The sequence below is a fragment of the Eubalaena glacialis genome, chromosome 3 (genome assembly GCF_028564815.1).
Source record: "Eubalaena glacialis isolate mEubGla1 chromosome 3, mEubGla1.1.hap2.+ XY, whole genome shotgun sequence".
Lineage (NCBI taxonomy): Eukaryota > Metazoa > Chordata > Mammalia > Artiodactyla > Balaenidae > Eubalaena > Eubalaena glacialis.
This window is the reverse complement of record NC_083718.1, coordinates 119,489,070-119,504,939: the sequence shown is the minus strand read 5'-3', so window position 1 is coordinate 119,504,939 and position 15,870 is coordinate 119,489,070. Positions and strand designations below refer to the sequence as shown.

Here is a 15,870-nt window from a genome sequence, read left to right as displayed (position 1 = left end):
TTCTATGCAAGTCCAACATATATTCTTTTTTTAGGCAAAAGCATCCTAATTTTCCTTAAGGAAACAGTCTTTCCCCATGTGGTTTGAGGGGAGGTGACTCTACCCCTGACTAAATTTAAGGGTGGACATGTGACAGGGACCTAAGTCAGCATATTCTACATCCCTAGAAACAGTGGTTGGTTCAGTAATGAGCCAGAAACCCAAGTTAGTCCAACTAAAGAAAATTTTGGACTACAGTGGAACAACTGGGAAGACAGAATAGTATTAAGGATGATGTAAACCTAAACAGAAGGAAACTATGAAGGGGAGAGAACCTGAGAATGAAATCAATGAATTAACAAATGGAGTGATTGGGTTCTCATGATGTTTTGGGGGGTCCTGGGTATAGTTGTGTTTGAATTCCTAAACTTCTCATATATTTATACAATCATATTTTAGTTGAGTTTCCATTACTTACAACTGAAAGAATCCTAACGGATACAATGACTTCTAAATCTTAATATCCAAAATGCTCTTGTAGAACTCTAAGTAATAGGTTTTTAAATGTTTAGACTGAAGGTCAGAATAAGAATGCTGTGATATTTAAATTCCACCACAGGATAGCTAATGTTTAGTTATTTAATTCATGTGTTCATTCATTTTTTTCATCTGACATTTTATTAATTTTCTACTATGTGTAAGGTCCAGTAAAAAGCACAACATGAGGCCTGGAGTATACAAATATAAATGAGACACAATCCCTGTTCTCAATGAATTCATAATTTATTATGGGAGAGGGCAATTTAAAATAAAAATCAGAATACGAGTTATAACAGAAATAGAAGTATAAGCAAAGTGAAAAAGGGGACTTAGATGAAGAAGCAAAATCTTTTCTGGGAGGATCAGAAATTTTGTAATATGTGAAAATAATTTTGTATTGAATTATGATAGGTTAATAAAACATGTAGCTAAAAATAAGCACACACCAAAAACTTATCAACAATTGCAAGGTCTCAAAAGGCATTGATAAAGGTACAATTTTAGGTTGGAGCATATGTTTAAGAAACTGGCTTAGCTCCATACCCAGGGTGTAACCAGAAGAGGGGTGAGTTATCTAAGAGAACTAGATTCTGCTATTCCCTCACTGCAGCTATTTACCCTAGGGAAGCGGCACCCTGACTAAAAACCAAAAACAACCCTTTCAGGGAGGCAAATAAGCCCAGGTTCCTTTTTCCTTTCTCTTCCAAGACTACCTTATAATCTTAAGAGAATAAAAGCTGTATTAAGGGGGAAAAAAACTAGTTATATGCTGTTTACATGAAACACATCCAAAACATAAAAATGAGGAAAATTAAATTTCAAAGAATGGGAAGAGATATGCAAGTGATTTACCAGCCCCAAAATAGCTGGAGTAATTATATTAATGTTAGATCTAATAGACTTTAAGGTAAAACAGATTATTAGCATTAAGAGGGTCACTCAATAATGATAAAAGGCTATGGTCACTGGGAAGAGAAAAGACAACTTTTATGCATTTAGTAACACAACTTCTAAATACATACATTAAAAACTGATAAGGATAAATTGATAAATCCCCTATTAGAGAGGAAATTTTAACACATCTCTGCCAGAAATTAGTAGGTCAAGCAGATAAAAATCAGTAGGAACAGAAAAAACTTAAATAGCAAAATTAATAAACTTGATCTAATGGCCATATATAGAAAACTGAATCCCCAAATTGGAGTTTACACACTCTTTACAAGCATACATGAAAGATTTATGAAAACTAAAAGATACCCACAAGAAAGGATATCTATCAACAGTTCTATCAATTAAAAAAGTGTAGTATTATCTATACAGTGCATTACTATATAGTGAAAATGAACATGCTGTAATAATATGGATCAACCTAGAATGAGCTGAAAAGATAAGATTGAGTGAAAGAAGAAAGTAACTGAAGAATGTATATACAGTAAGTCCCCTATATACGAATGAGTTCCATTCCGAGAGCACGTTCGTGCGTCCAATTTGTTCCTAAGTCCAACGAAGTTAGCCTAGATATGCAACTAACACAATTGGCTATATATATCACTGCTGCTTTTATGCTTGCTTCCGGACATCCTGGGCTTGAAATAAAGATAGTGGACTACTGTACTCTATACAGAACTGTACAGTATACAAAAGCACAACCACCTGTAGAGGACACACGCACGTGACAATGTACACCAGACACATGAACTAACTTACGTGACTGGACATGCGAATGCACATTTCGCATCTTTGAAAGTTTGCAACTTGAAGGTTCGTATGTAGGGGACTTACTGTAGTATGATTTTATTTATATGAATTTCAAAAACAAGCAAAATTACAAATATTATCAGTATATACATAGATGGTAAAAGTATAACGAAAACAAGAGAATGGTTAACTGTTAATGCCAGAAGGGAAGAGACAGATATGATTAGTGAGGGATGCACAAGGGGATTCCAATGATCTATTTCTTACCAATAATAGGGTTTGTTTTATTATTACTTTTAAAACTGTGTACATGTTTCATATTTATCATGTTAAACACACAAAAAATTTTTTTGAGTTTTAAAATATTTTCTTTTTTTTTATTGGGGTATAGTTGCTTTACAATGTTGTGTTAGTGTCTGCTGTACAGCGAAGTGAATCAGCTATATGTATACATATATCCCTTCGTTTTTGGATTTCCTTCCCATTTAGGTCACCACAGAACATTAAGTAAAGTTCCCTGTGCTATACAGCAGGGTCTCAATAGTTATCTATTTTATACGTATTAGTGTGGATATATCAATCCCAAACTCCCAATTCATCCCACCCCTTCTTTCCCCGCTTGGTGTCCGTACGTTTGTTCTCTACATCTGTGTCTTTATTTCTGCCTTGCAAACAGGTCCATCTGTACCATTTTTCTAGATTCCACATATATGCGTTAATATATGATATTTGTTTTTCTCTTTCTGACTTACTTCACTCTGTATGATATATACAATGGAAACACATAAAAAATTTTAATGTAAAATGTATAAAATCTGAAATTGAGTTTGAATTCCAGCTTTGAAGCTTACTAGGGACATGACCTTAGTATCCTTATCTGTAGAATCATGTTATCATAAGCATTATAAGGTAATAAATTTTATTTGTTACAACAAATAAAATGGTACCTGGAATATAACAGAGACTCAATAAATATTATTTCCTTCTTCTTATTCACTGTACATTGATTAGTGTTTGCAACAGTTTCTGAACTGGTATTTTGCTTATCTTCCCTATGCATTCACCAAATTCATAACAATAATTTACTATTATTATTCTTCCTAAAACATCTCTTTCATCATCTCACTCCTCTCAATATCTTCCACAGAGAAAAAGAATAGAGCTCTTGTATGCAACTGAAGTTAAGTTGTTATCAGCTTAAAATAGAGCATTATAACCATAGGATGTTTTATGTAAGCTCCATGGTAATCACAAAGAAAATACCTATAAAAGATACACAAAAGGAAATCAGGAAGGAATCAAAGCATGTCACTGCAAAAAAAAAAAAAAAAAAAATCAATGAAACATAAAGGAAAATAGCAAGAAATGTAAGAGGGACAAAGAAGTTACAAGACAGAAAGCAATAACAATTAACAAAATGATTATAGTAAGTCCTTCCTGATCAGTAATTACTTTCAATGTAAATGGATTAAAGTCTGCAATCAAGATTTAAAGTGGCTGAATAAAAAAAAAAAAATCCATAGTTGTATCTCTGAGAGACTAAATTTAGATTTAAGGACACACATAGGATGAAAGGGAAAGGATGGAAAAGATACTCCATGCAAATGATAACCTAAAGAGAGCAGGGGTGTCATACTTACATCAGATAAAACAGACTAAGTCAAAACTATCTCAAGAAACAAATAAGGACATTGACCAATGATAACTTTCTTCATTAATTTGCCAGAAAATATAACTATTATTCATAAATATGCACACAAAATCAGAGTACCCAAATACATTAAGCAAAAACTGACAGAATACAGAGAGAGCAACACAATAAATGCAAGAGATTTCAATACCCTACTTTCAATAATTGATACAACAACCAGATAGAAGATCAATAAGGGAACAGAGGATCTGAACAATGGCATTGACCAAATTGACCTAACAGACATATACAGAACAAAGTAGCAGAATACACATTCTTTTCAAGCACACACAAAACATTCTCCAGCATAGCTCACATATTAGGTCACAAAGCAAGTTTTTAACAAATATAATAAGATTGAAATCATACCAACTATCTTTTCTAACCACAATGGAATCAAACTAGAAATCAATAGTAGAAGGAAAAGTGAAAAGTTCACAACTAGGTGAAAATTAAACAACACACTTCTGAAGAACCAAAGACAAAATCAAAACGGAAATTAGAAAATATCTTGAGACAAATAAAAATGAAAACACAACATACCAAAATTTATGGGATGCAGCAAAAGCAATACTAACAGGGAATTTTATGGTGGTAAACATCTACATTATAAAAGGAGAAAGATCTCAAATAAATTACCTAACCTTACACCTCAAGGAACTAGAAAAAGGAGAACAAATTAAGTCCAAAGTTAACAGAAGAAATAAAATAATGAATATTAGAACAGAAATAAATGAATTAAGAGTAGAAAAACAACAGAAAAAAATCAACAAAACTAGAAGTTGATTCTTTGAAAAGATCAATAAAATTGACGTCTTTAGCTAGACTAAGGAAAAATAAGATAAGGTTCAAATAAAATCAGAATGAAACAAGGCAAATTAGAACTAATGACACAGAAATAAAAAGGATCACAAGAGACTAATATCAGCAACAAACTGGATAACCTAGAAGAAATAGATAAAATTCCTAGAAACATACAACCTACCAAAACTGAATCATGAAGAAATAGAAAATATGAACAGATCTACAACTAACAAGGAGATTGAATCAGTAATCAAAAACTCCTAGTAAATAAAAGTCTAGGACCAGATGACTTCACTAGAGAAGTCTACCAAACATTACAAAAAGAATTAACGCAAATCCTTCTGAAACTCTTCCAAAAAACTGAAGAGAAGGGAATACTTCCAAACTCATTTTATGAGGCCAGCATTACCCTGATACCAAAGCCAAATAAAGACACTACAAGAAAATAAAATCACTGGCCAATATCTCTGATGAATATATATGCAAAAGTCCTTGGAAAAACTAGCAATTGAGGGGCAGTCCAAGATGGCATCTCCTCCCATGGACACACCAAATCTACTGTTACATACAAAACAATTACCACTGAAAAAGAACTAGCTAAATAGCTCCTCCAAGACAAAGGATAAAAGAGGTACATTTAAATAGGTAGGAGAGGTAGACATGTGGTTTCACCAAAAAACCCACCTCCATTAAGCAACCCACAATAGGGAGGTCTCTCATGGGTCTGGAGCTACTTCCTGAGATGCAAGGGGTTTGTGTCAAACCTTGATACCTGAACTGAAAAAATGAGGCCCCCAAAACATCTGGCTTTGGAAACCCAATGGGACTCAATCAAGGGGAACTGAGGGGCTGTGAAATCTGAGATACTCCTTTTGAGTGATTCACGCATGGTCTCACACTTCCTGAGACTCAGTGTAAAGGCAGTAGTTAGAGAAGTGCCTGGACTATATGTGAAGGAGATTCATTTGTTAATCTTAAAGTGACTGCTGGAGGGGCAGGTATGAGTTGGGACTTTGCGGATGGAGGTTCTGGTGAACACCATTTTTGCACTCTCCCTATACCTTGCTAGCACAAGTGGGTGCACAGAGACACAGCCTCCCTAAAGCACAGTATTGTAAGTCAACTATACTTCAATAAAAAAGAGTACATTAAAAGTATCATACACCAAAATCAAGTGGGATTTATCCCAGGGATGCAAGGATGATTCAAAATCTCTGCATCAAATCAAGGTGATACAACACACTAACAAAATAAAAGATAAAAATCATACGACCATCTCAATAGATGTAAAAAAAAAGCATTTGACAAAATTAAACATTCACTTATGATTAAAAAAGAACTTCTCCGGTGCCGAGCAGCACTCACCAGCCCGAGAGGCTTGTCTGCTCACCCGCCGGGGCGGGCGGGGGCTGGGAGCTGAGGCTCGGGCTTCGGTCGGATCGCAGGGAGAGGACTGGGGTTGGCGGCGTGAACACAGCCTGAAGGGGCTAGCGCACCACAGCTAGCCGGGAGGGAGCCCGAGAAAAAGTCTGCAGCTGCCGAAGAGGCAAGAGACTTTTTCTTGCCTCTTTGTTTCGCGGCGTGCAAGGAGAGGGGATTCAGAGCGCCGCTTAAACGAACTCCAGAGACAGGCGCGAGCCGCGGCTATCAGCGCAGACCCCAGAGACGGGATGAGACGTTAAGGCTGCTGCTGCCACCAAAAAGCCTGTGGGCGAGCACAGGTCACTCTCCACACCGCCCCTCCCGGGAGCCAGTGCAGCCCGCCACGGCCAGGCTCCCGTGATCCGGGGGCAACTTCCCCGGGAGAGCGCACGGCGCGCCTCAGGCTGCTGCAACGTCACGCCGGCCTCTGCCGCCGCAGGCTCACCCCGCCTCCTCCGTACCGCTCCCTCCCCCCGGCCTGACTGAGCCAGAGCCCCCGAATCAGCTGCTCCTTTAACCCCATTCTGTCTGGGCGGGGAACACACGTCCTCAGGCGACCTACACGCAGAGGCGGGTCCAAATCCAAAGCTGAACCCCGGGAGCTGTACGAACAAAGAAGAGAAAGGGAAATCTCTCCCAGCAGCCTCAGAAGCAGCGGATTAAAGCTCCACAAACAACTTGATGTGCCTGCATCTGTTGAATACCTGAATAGACAACGAATCATCCCAAATTTAGGAGGTGGACTTTGGGAGCAGGATATATTAATTTTTCCCCTTTTCCTTTTTATGTGAGTGTATATGTGTATGCTTCTGGGTGAGATTTTGTCTGTATAGCTTTGCTCTCACCGTTAGTCCTAGGGTTAGGTCCGTCCGTTTTTGTTTTTTGTTTTTTTTTAACTTAAAAAAATTTTTTTTCCCTAATAAATGTTTTCTTAATAATTTTTCCTTATTTTCTGTTTTTAAAAAATTAAAAAAAAATTTTTAATAAGTTTTTTCATATTTTTATTTTAAAAATTAAAAAAATTTATTTTCTTAATAAATTTTTTCTTAATAATTTTTTTCTTATTTTTTATTATAAAAAATTAATAAATCTATTTTAAAAATTAAAAAAATTTTTTTCTTAATAAATTTATTCTTAATAATTTTTTTTCTTATTTTTTATTATAATTGCTTTATTTTATTTTATTTTATCCTCTTTCTTTCTTTCTATTTTTTCTCCCTTTTATTCTGAGCCGTGTGGATGAAAGGCTCTTGGTGCTCCAGCCAGGCATCAGGGCTGTGCCTCTGAGGTGGGAGAGCCAACTTCAGGACACTGGTCCACAAGAGACCTCCCAGCTCCACGTAATACCAAACGGCGAAAATCTCTCAGAGATCTCCATCTCAACATCAAGACCCAGCTTCACTCAACGACCAGCAAGCTACAGTGCTGGACACCCTATGCCAAACAACTAGCAAAACAGGAACACAGCCCCATCCATTAGCAGAGAGGCTGCCTAAAATCATAATAAGGCCACAGACACCCCAAAATACACCACCAGACGTGGACGTGCCCACCAGAAAGACAAGATCCAGCCTCATCCACCAGAACACAGGCACTAGTTCCCTCCACCAGGAAGCCTACACAACCCACTGAACCAACCTTAGCCACTGGAGACAGATACCAAAAACAACGGGAACTACGAACCTGCAGCCCGTGAAAAGGAGACCCCAAACACAGTAAGATAAGCAAAATGAGATGACAGAAAAACACACAGCAGATGAAGGAGCAGGGTCAAAACACACCAGACCTAACAAATGAAGAGGAAATAGGCAGTCTACCTGAAAAAGAATTCAGAATAATGATAGTAAAGATGATCCAAAATCTTGGAAATAGAATAGACAAAATGCAAGAAACATTTAACAAGGACGTAGAAGAACTAAAGAGGAACCAAGCAACGATGAAAAGCACAATAAATGAAATTAAAAATACTCTAGACAGGATCAATAGCAGAATAACTGAGGCAGAAGAACGGATAAGTGACCTGGAAGATAAAATAGTGGAAATAACTACTGCAGACCAGAATAAAGAAAAAAGAATGAAAAGAACTGAGGACAGTCTCAGAGACCTCTGGGACAACATTAAACGCACCAACATTCGAATCATAGGGGTCCCAGAAGAAGAAGAGAAAAAGAAAGGGACTGAGAAAATATTTGACGAGATTATAGTTGAAAACTTCCCTAATATGGGAAAGGAAATAGTTAATCAAGTCCTGGAAGCACAGAGAGTCCCATACAGGATAAATCCAAGGAGAAACACACCAAGACACATATTAATCAAACTATCAAAAATTAAATATAAAGAAAACATATTAAAAGCAGCAAGGGAAAAACAACAAATAACACACAAGGGAATCCCCATAAGGTTAACAGCTGATCTTTCAGCAGAAACTCTGCAAGCCAGAAGGGAGTGGCAGGATATACTTAAAGTGATGAAGGAGAAAAACCTACAACCAAGATTACTCTACCCAGCAAGGATCTCATTCAGATTTGATGGAGAAATTAAAACCTTTACAGACAAGCAAAAGCTGAGAGAGTTCAGCACCACCAAACCAGCTTTACAACAAATGCTAAAGGAACTTCTCTAGGCAAGAAACACAAGAGAGGCAGAGGTCTAGCAGCCCGACTGTGTAGGTGTGCAGGGACATTTCAGACCTGAGCTGGGGTGCACAAGAGCTCTGAGTTCGGTGTGTCCAGGGCTGCGCAGGAGCACGGGTCGGGTTCGGTTTTCCTTTGCCCGGCTGAGGTGCGGAGAAGGCAAGGGGCTCGGATCCCTCGCTGCAGAGGAACAGCTGGCCGGGACCCGGGGACGCCCGCGCTGACCATCGGCCCGCCGCCGCCGCTGCCGGCAGTAGTCCCGCCGTCATGGCCGACCACCTGATGCTCGCCGAGGGCTACAGTCGGGTGCCGAGGCCGCCACCTGCCGCGCCCGCCCATGGCCCTCACGCGCTTCGGACGCTGCAGCCCTACTCGGGCCCGGGCCTGGACAGCGGGTTGCGGCCGCGGGGCCCGCCGCCGCCTCCACCGGGGGCCCTGGCGTACGGGGCCTTCAGGCCGCCGCCTGCCTTCCAGCCCTTTCCGGCCGTGCCACCGCCGGCCGCTGGCAGCGCGCACCTGCAGCCCGTGGCAACGCTGTACCCGGGCCGCGCCACCGCGCCCCCCGGCGCCCCGGGAGGACCTCCGGGCCCGCAGCCGGTGCCCGGCGCCCCGGCCCCGCCACTGCCGCCGCCCGCGCACGCCCTGGGAGGCATGGACGCCGAACTCATCGACGAGGAGGCGCTGACGTCGCTGGAGCTCGAGCTCGGGCTGCACCGCGTGCGCGATCTGCCCGAGCTCTTCCTGGGCCAGAGCGAGTTTGACTGCTTCTCGAACTTGGGGTCGGCGCAGCCCGCCGGGTCGGTGAGCTGCTGAGCGAGGCCGGGCGCCTGCTGGCGTTCCCGAGAGAAGGAGGCCGGCCTGCCCGCCGGACTCCGCACCCAGCGCCTGGACCCCGCACGCACCCTCCGTGAGGGTGGAGGCAGCAGTTAGTGCACCGAGCCGACGCCGGGCTGGGACGCCTGGCCTCACTCCAGGCCCTGCCTCCTGCAGAATGACAGTTTGGGTTCATCTCTGCCCCGGAGCCTCAGCGGTAAAGTGAAGGGGACTGGACGCCCCCTTCCGGACTCCCAGTTCTTAGATTCTGTGTCCTCTCCTCTCGGACCCTCTCCCGCCCCAACCCCCAATCTGAGCCATCCCAGGCCTCTGCCTGATTCTCCCTTTCCTTGTGCAAACCACTGTGGTCACTGGGTGCCTGGAGCCGCCCACCCGCCAGGCCCCCAGCCCGCTGCCTGGGCCCTGAGGTCGCTGGGCCTCCCGCCCTGGGGAGGGGCAGAATGTACAGCCCTCACCCCTGCGGAGTGGAGCAATACCCCATCTGACCTCCAGCACCACAATAAAACTGGGTCACTTTCCAAAAAAAAAAAAAAAAAAAAAAAGAAAAAAAGAAACACAAGAGAAGGAAAACACCTACAATAACAAACCCAAAACATTTAAGAAAATGGGAATAGGAAAATACATATCGATAATTACCTTAAATGTAAATGGATTAAATGCTCCCACCAAAAGACACAGACTGGCTGAATGGATACAAAAACAAGACCCATATATATGCTGTCTACAGGAGACCCACTTCAGACCTAGAGACACATACAGACTGAAAGTGAGGGGATGGAAAAAGATATTCCATGCAAATGGAAATCAAAAGAAAGCTGGAGTAGCAATTCTCATATCAGACAAAATAGACTTTAAAATAAAGACTATTACAAGAGACAAAGAAGGACACTATATAATGATCAAGGGATCGATCCAAGAGGAAGGTATAACAATTGTAAATATTTATGCACCCAACATAGGAGCACCTCAATACATAAGGCAAATACTAACAGCCATAAAAGGGGAAATCGACAGTAACACAATCATAGTAGGGGACTTTAACACCCCACTTTCACCAATGGACAGATCATCCAAAATGAAAATAAATAAGGAAACACAAGCTTTAAATGATACATTAAACAAGATGGACTTAATTGATATTTATAGGACATTCCACCCAAAAACAACAGAATACACATTTTTCTCAAGTGCTCATGGAACATTCTCCAGGATAGATCATATCTTGGGTCACAAATCAAGCCTTGGTAAATTTTAAAAAATTGAAATCGTATCAAGTATCTTTTCCGACCACAACGCTATGAGACTAGATATCAATTACAGGAAAAGATCTGTAAAAAATACAAACACATGGAGGCTACACAATACACTACTTAATAACGAAGTGATCACTGAAGAAATCAAAGGGGAAATCAAAAAATACCTAGAAACAAATGACAATGGAGACACGACGACCCAAAACCTATGGGATGCAGCAAAAGCAGTTCTAAGAGGGAAGTTTATAGCAATACAAGCCTACCTCAAGAAACAGGAAACATCTCGAATAAACAACCTAACCTTGCACGTAAAGCAATTAGAGAAAGAAGAACAAAAAATCCCCAAAGCTAGCAGAAGGAAAGAAATCATAAAGATCAGATCAGAAATAAATGAAAAAGAAATGAAGGAAACAATAGCAAAAATCAATGAAACTAAAAGCTGGTTCTTTGAGAAGATAAATAAAATTGATAAACCATTAGCCAGACTCATCAAGAGAAAAAGGGAGAAGACTCAAGTCAATAGAATTAGAAATGAAAAAGGAGAAGTAACCACTGACACTGCAGAAATACAAACGATCATGAGAGATTACTACAAGCAACTCTATGCCAATAAAATGGACAACCTGGAAGAAATGGACAGATTCTTAGAAATGCACAACCTGCCAAGACTGAACCAGGAAGAAATAGAAAATATGAACAGACCAATCACAAGCACTGAAATTGAAACTGTGATTAAAAATTTTCCAACACACAAAAGCCCAGGACCAGACGGCTGCACAGGCGAATTCTATCAAACATTTAGAGAAGAGCTAACACCTATCCTTCTCAAACTCTTCCAAAATATTGCAGAGGGAGGAACACTCCCAAACTCATTCTACGAGGCCACCATCACCCTGATACCAAAACCAGACAAAGATGTCACAAAGAAAGAAAACTACAGACCAATACCACTGATGAACATAGATGCAAAAATCCTCAACAAAATACTAGCAAACAGAATCCAACAGCACATTAAAAGGATCATACACCATGATCAAGTGGGGTTTATTCCAGGAATGCAAGGATTCTTCAATATACGCAAATCAATCAACGTGATACATCATATTAACAAATTGAAGGAGAAAAACCATATGATCATCTCAATAGATGCAGAGAAAGCTTTTGACAAAATTCAACACCCATTTATGATAAAAGCCCTGCAGAAAGTAGGCATAGAGGGAACTTTCCTCAACATAATAAAGGCCATATATGACAAACCCACAGCCAACATTGTCCTCAATGGTGAAAAACTGAAACCATTTCCACTAAGATCAGGAACAAGACAAGGTTGCCCACTCTCACCACTCTTATTCAACATAGTTTTGGAAGTGTTAGCCACAGCAATCAGAGAAGAAAAAGAAATAAAAGGAATCCAAATCGGAAAAGAAGAAGTAAAGCTGTCACTGTTTGCAGATGACATGATACTATACATAGGGAATCCTAGAGATGCTACCAGAAAACTACTAGAGCTAATCAATGAATTTGGTAAAGTAGCAGGATACAAAATTAATGCACAGAAATCTCTTGCATTCCTATACACTAATGATGAAAAATCTGAAAGTGAAATTAAGAAAACACTCCCGTTTACCATTGCAACAAAAAGAATAAAATATCTAGGAATAAACCTACCTAAGGAGACAAAAGACCTGTATGCAGAAAATTATACGACACTGATGAAAGAAATTAAAGATGATACAAATAGATGGAGAGATATACCATGTTCTTGGATTGGAAGAATCAACATTGTGAAAATGACTCTGCTACCCAAAGCAATCTACAGATTCAATGCAATCCCTATCAAACTACCACTGGCATTTTTCACAGAACTAGAACAAAAAATTTCACAATTTGTGTGGAGACACAAAAGACCCCGAATAGCTAAAGCAATCTTGAGAAAGAAAAATGAAGCTGGAGGAATCAGGCTCCCTGACTTCAGACTATATTACAAAGCTACAGTAATCAAGACAGTTTGGTACTGGCACCAAAACAGAAATATAGATCAATGGAACAGGATAGAAAGCCCAGAGATAAGCCCACGCACATACGGTCACCTTATCTTTGATAAAGGAGGCAAGCATATACAGTGGAGAAAAGACAGCCTCTTCAATAAGTGGTGCTGAGAAAATTGGACAGGTACATGTAAAAGTATGAAATTAGAACACTCCCTGACACCATACACAAAAATAAACTCAAAATGGATTAAAGACCTAAGTGTAAGGCCAGACAGTATCAAACTCTTAGAGGAAAACATAGGCAGAACACCCTATGACATAAATCACAGCAAGATCCTTTTTGACCCAGCTCCTAGAGAAATGGAAATAAAAACACAAATAAACAAATGGGACCTAATGAAACTTAAAAGCTTTTGCACAGCAAAGGAAACCATAAACAAGACCAAAAGACAACCCTCAGAATGGGAGAAAATATTTGTAAATGAAGCAACTGACAAAGGATTAATCTCCAAGATTTACAAGCAGCTCATGCAGCTCAATAACAAAAAAACAAACAACCCAATCCAAAAATGGGCAGAAGACCTAAATAGACATTTCTCCAAAGAAGATCTACTGATTGCCAACAGACACATGAAAGAATGCTCAACATCATTAATCATTAGAGAAATGCAAATCAAAACTACAATGAGGTATCATCTCACACCAGTCAGAATGGCCATCATCAAAAAATCTAGAAACAATAAATGCTGGAGAGGGTGTGGAGAAAAGGGAACCCTCTTGCAGTGTTGGTGGGAATGTAAATTGATACAGCCACTATGGAGAACAGTATGGAGGTTCCTTAAAAAACTACAAATAGAACTACCATACGACCCAGCAATCCCACTACTGGGCATATACCCTGAGAAAACCATAATTCAGAAAGAGTCATGTACCAAAATATTCATTGCAGCTCTGTTTACAATAGCCAGGACATGGAAGCAACCTAGGTGTCCATCATCGGATGAATGGATAAAGAAGATGTGGCACATATATACAATGGAATATTACTCAGCCATAAAAAGAAATGAAATGGAGGTGTTTGTAATGAGGTGGATGGAGTTAGAGTCTGTCATACAGAGTGAAGTAAGTCAGAAAGAGAAAAAGAAATACAGTATGCTAACACATATATATGGAATCTAAGGGAAAAAAAAAGGTCATGCAGAACCTAGTGGCAAGACGGGAATAAAGACACAGACCTACTATAGAATGGACTTGAGGATATGGGGAGGGGGAGGGGTGAGATGTGACAGGGTGACAGAGTGTCATGGACATATATACACTACCAAATGTAAAATAGATAGCTAGTGGGAAGCAGCCACATAGCACAGGGAGATCAGCTCGGTGCTTTGTGACCACGTAGAGGGGTGGGATGGGGAGGGTGGGAGGGAGGGAGATGCAAGAGGGAAGAGATATGGGAACATATGTATATGTATAACTGATTCACTTTGTTATAAAGCAGAAACTAACACACCATTGTAAAGCAATTATACTTCAATAAAGATGTTTAAAAAATAAAAAATATTAAAAAAATAAAAAAAAGAACCCCTCAACAAAGTGGGTATAGAGGGAATGTACCTCTACATAATAAAGTCCATATAAGACAAATCCACAGCTTATATCATATTCAACAATGAAAAGCTGAAAGCTCTTTTTCTAAGATCAGAAACAATAAAAAGATGCCCACTTTTGCCACTTTTAATCAACATAGAATTGAAAGTCTGAGCCACAGCAATTAGGGAAAGAAAGGAAGGAAGAAAGAAAGAAAGAAAAGGCATCCAAATTAGAAAGGAAGAAGTAAAACGGTCACTATTTGCAGATGACTCGACACCATACATATAAAACCATAAGGAGTCCACCAGAAGACTGTTAGAAGTAATAGATGAATTGAGTAGAGTTGCAGGATACAAAATCAATACACTGTTGCATTCTTATACACTAATAACCATCAAAAAGTGAAATTAAGAAAACAATCCCATTTACAATTGCACCCAAAAGAATAAAGCACATGGGAATAAATGTAACCAAGGAGGTGAAAGACCTGTACACTGAAAACTATGAGACACTGACGCAAGAAATTAAAAAGTACACAAATAAATGGAAAGATAGTCCACTATAACAGCGGTCCCCAACGTTTTTGGCACCAGGGACCAGTTTCGTGGAAGACAATTTTTCCATGGATAGTGGGGGGGGGTCTGGTTCAGGCAGTAATGCAAGCGATGGGGAGTGATGGGGAGCAGCAGATGAACCTTCGCTCACTTGCCCGCCCCTTACCTCCTGCTGTGGGGCCCAGTTCCTAACAGGCCCCACAGGGTACCCGTCCGCGGCCAGGGGGTTGGGGACTCCTGCACTACAAAACATTACTGACAGAAATTAAAGAAGACACAAACAATGGAAAGACATCCCATATTCATAGACTGGAAGACTTAATATTCTTAAAATGTCCATACTGCCCAAAGCAATCTACAGATTCAATGCAATCCTTAGCAAGATTCCAATGGAATTGTTTGCAGATAGAGAAAAAAAATAATTTTACAATTCATATGGAACCAAAAAGGACACTGACCAAAACAACTTTGAGAAAGAATAACACTTCTTGATTTCAAAACATATTACAAAGCTACAATCATCAAAACAGTTTTGTACTAGCAAAAAGACAGAGATATAGACCAATGGAACACAATAGAGAGCCCAGAAATAAACTGATGCTTATACCATCAAATGGTCTTTGATAAGGGTGCCAAGACTAAACAATGGAGAAAAGGTAGTTTCTTCAACAAATGGTGTTAGGAAAACTGGATATCCACATGCAGAAGAATGAAATTGAACCTTATCTTACACGATACACATAAATCAACTTAAAATACACTTACATCAATAAGCAAATGGATTAAAGACTAGTAATCCCTGAACCATAAAACTCCTAGAAGAAAATATAGGCAGAAACCTCCTTGACATCAGTCTTGGTGATGATTTTTTGGATTTGGCAC

At 39.9% G+C, this 15,870-nt stretch overlaps 2 protein-coding genes across 5 annotated transcripts in view; one reads left to right on the top strand and one right to left on the bottom strand.

Moving 5' to 3' along the window:
* The window catches only part of COL24A1 (collagen type XXIV alpha 1 chain), a 395,517-nt gene that overhangs the window by 216,005 nt on the left and 163,642 nt on the right, over positions 1-15,870 (bottom strand). The gene's annotated exons all lie outside the window — the stretch shown is intronic.
* LOC133088434 (cbp/p300-interacting transactivator 4-like) lies at positions 8,793-10,105 on the top strand. The gene has a single exon (XM_061186379.1). It carries the CDS (start codon positions 9,034-9,036, stop codon positions 9,577-9,579), a length of 546 nt encoding a protein of 181 aa, XP_061042362.1. The 5' UTR covers positions 8,793-9,033; the 3' UTR covers positions 9,580-10,105.

Excerpts from the sequence above, each read along its gene's own strand:
- LOC133088434 (XM_061186379.1), top strand. The coding sequence starts at position 9,034 with ATGGCCGACCACCTGATGCTCGCCGAGGGCTACAGTCGGGTGCCGAGG.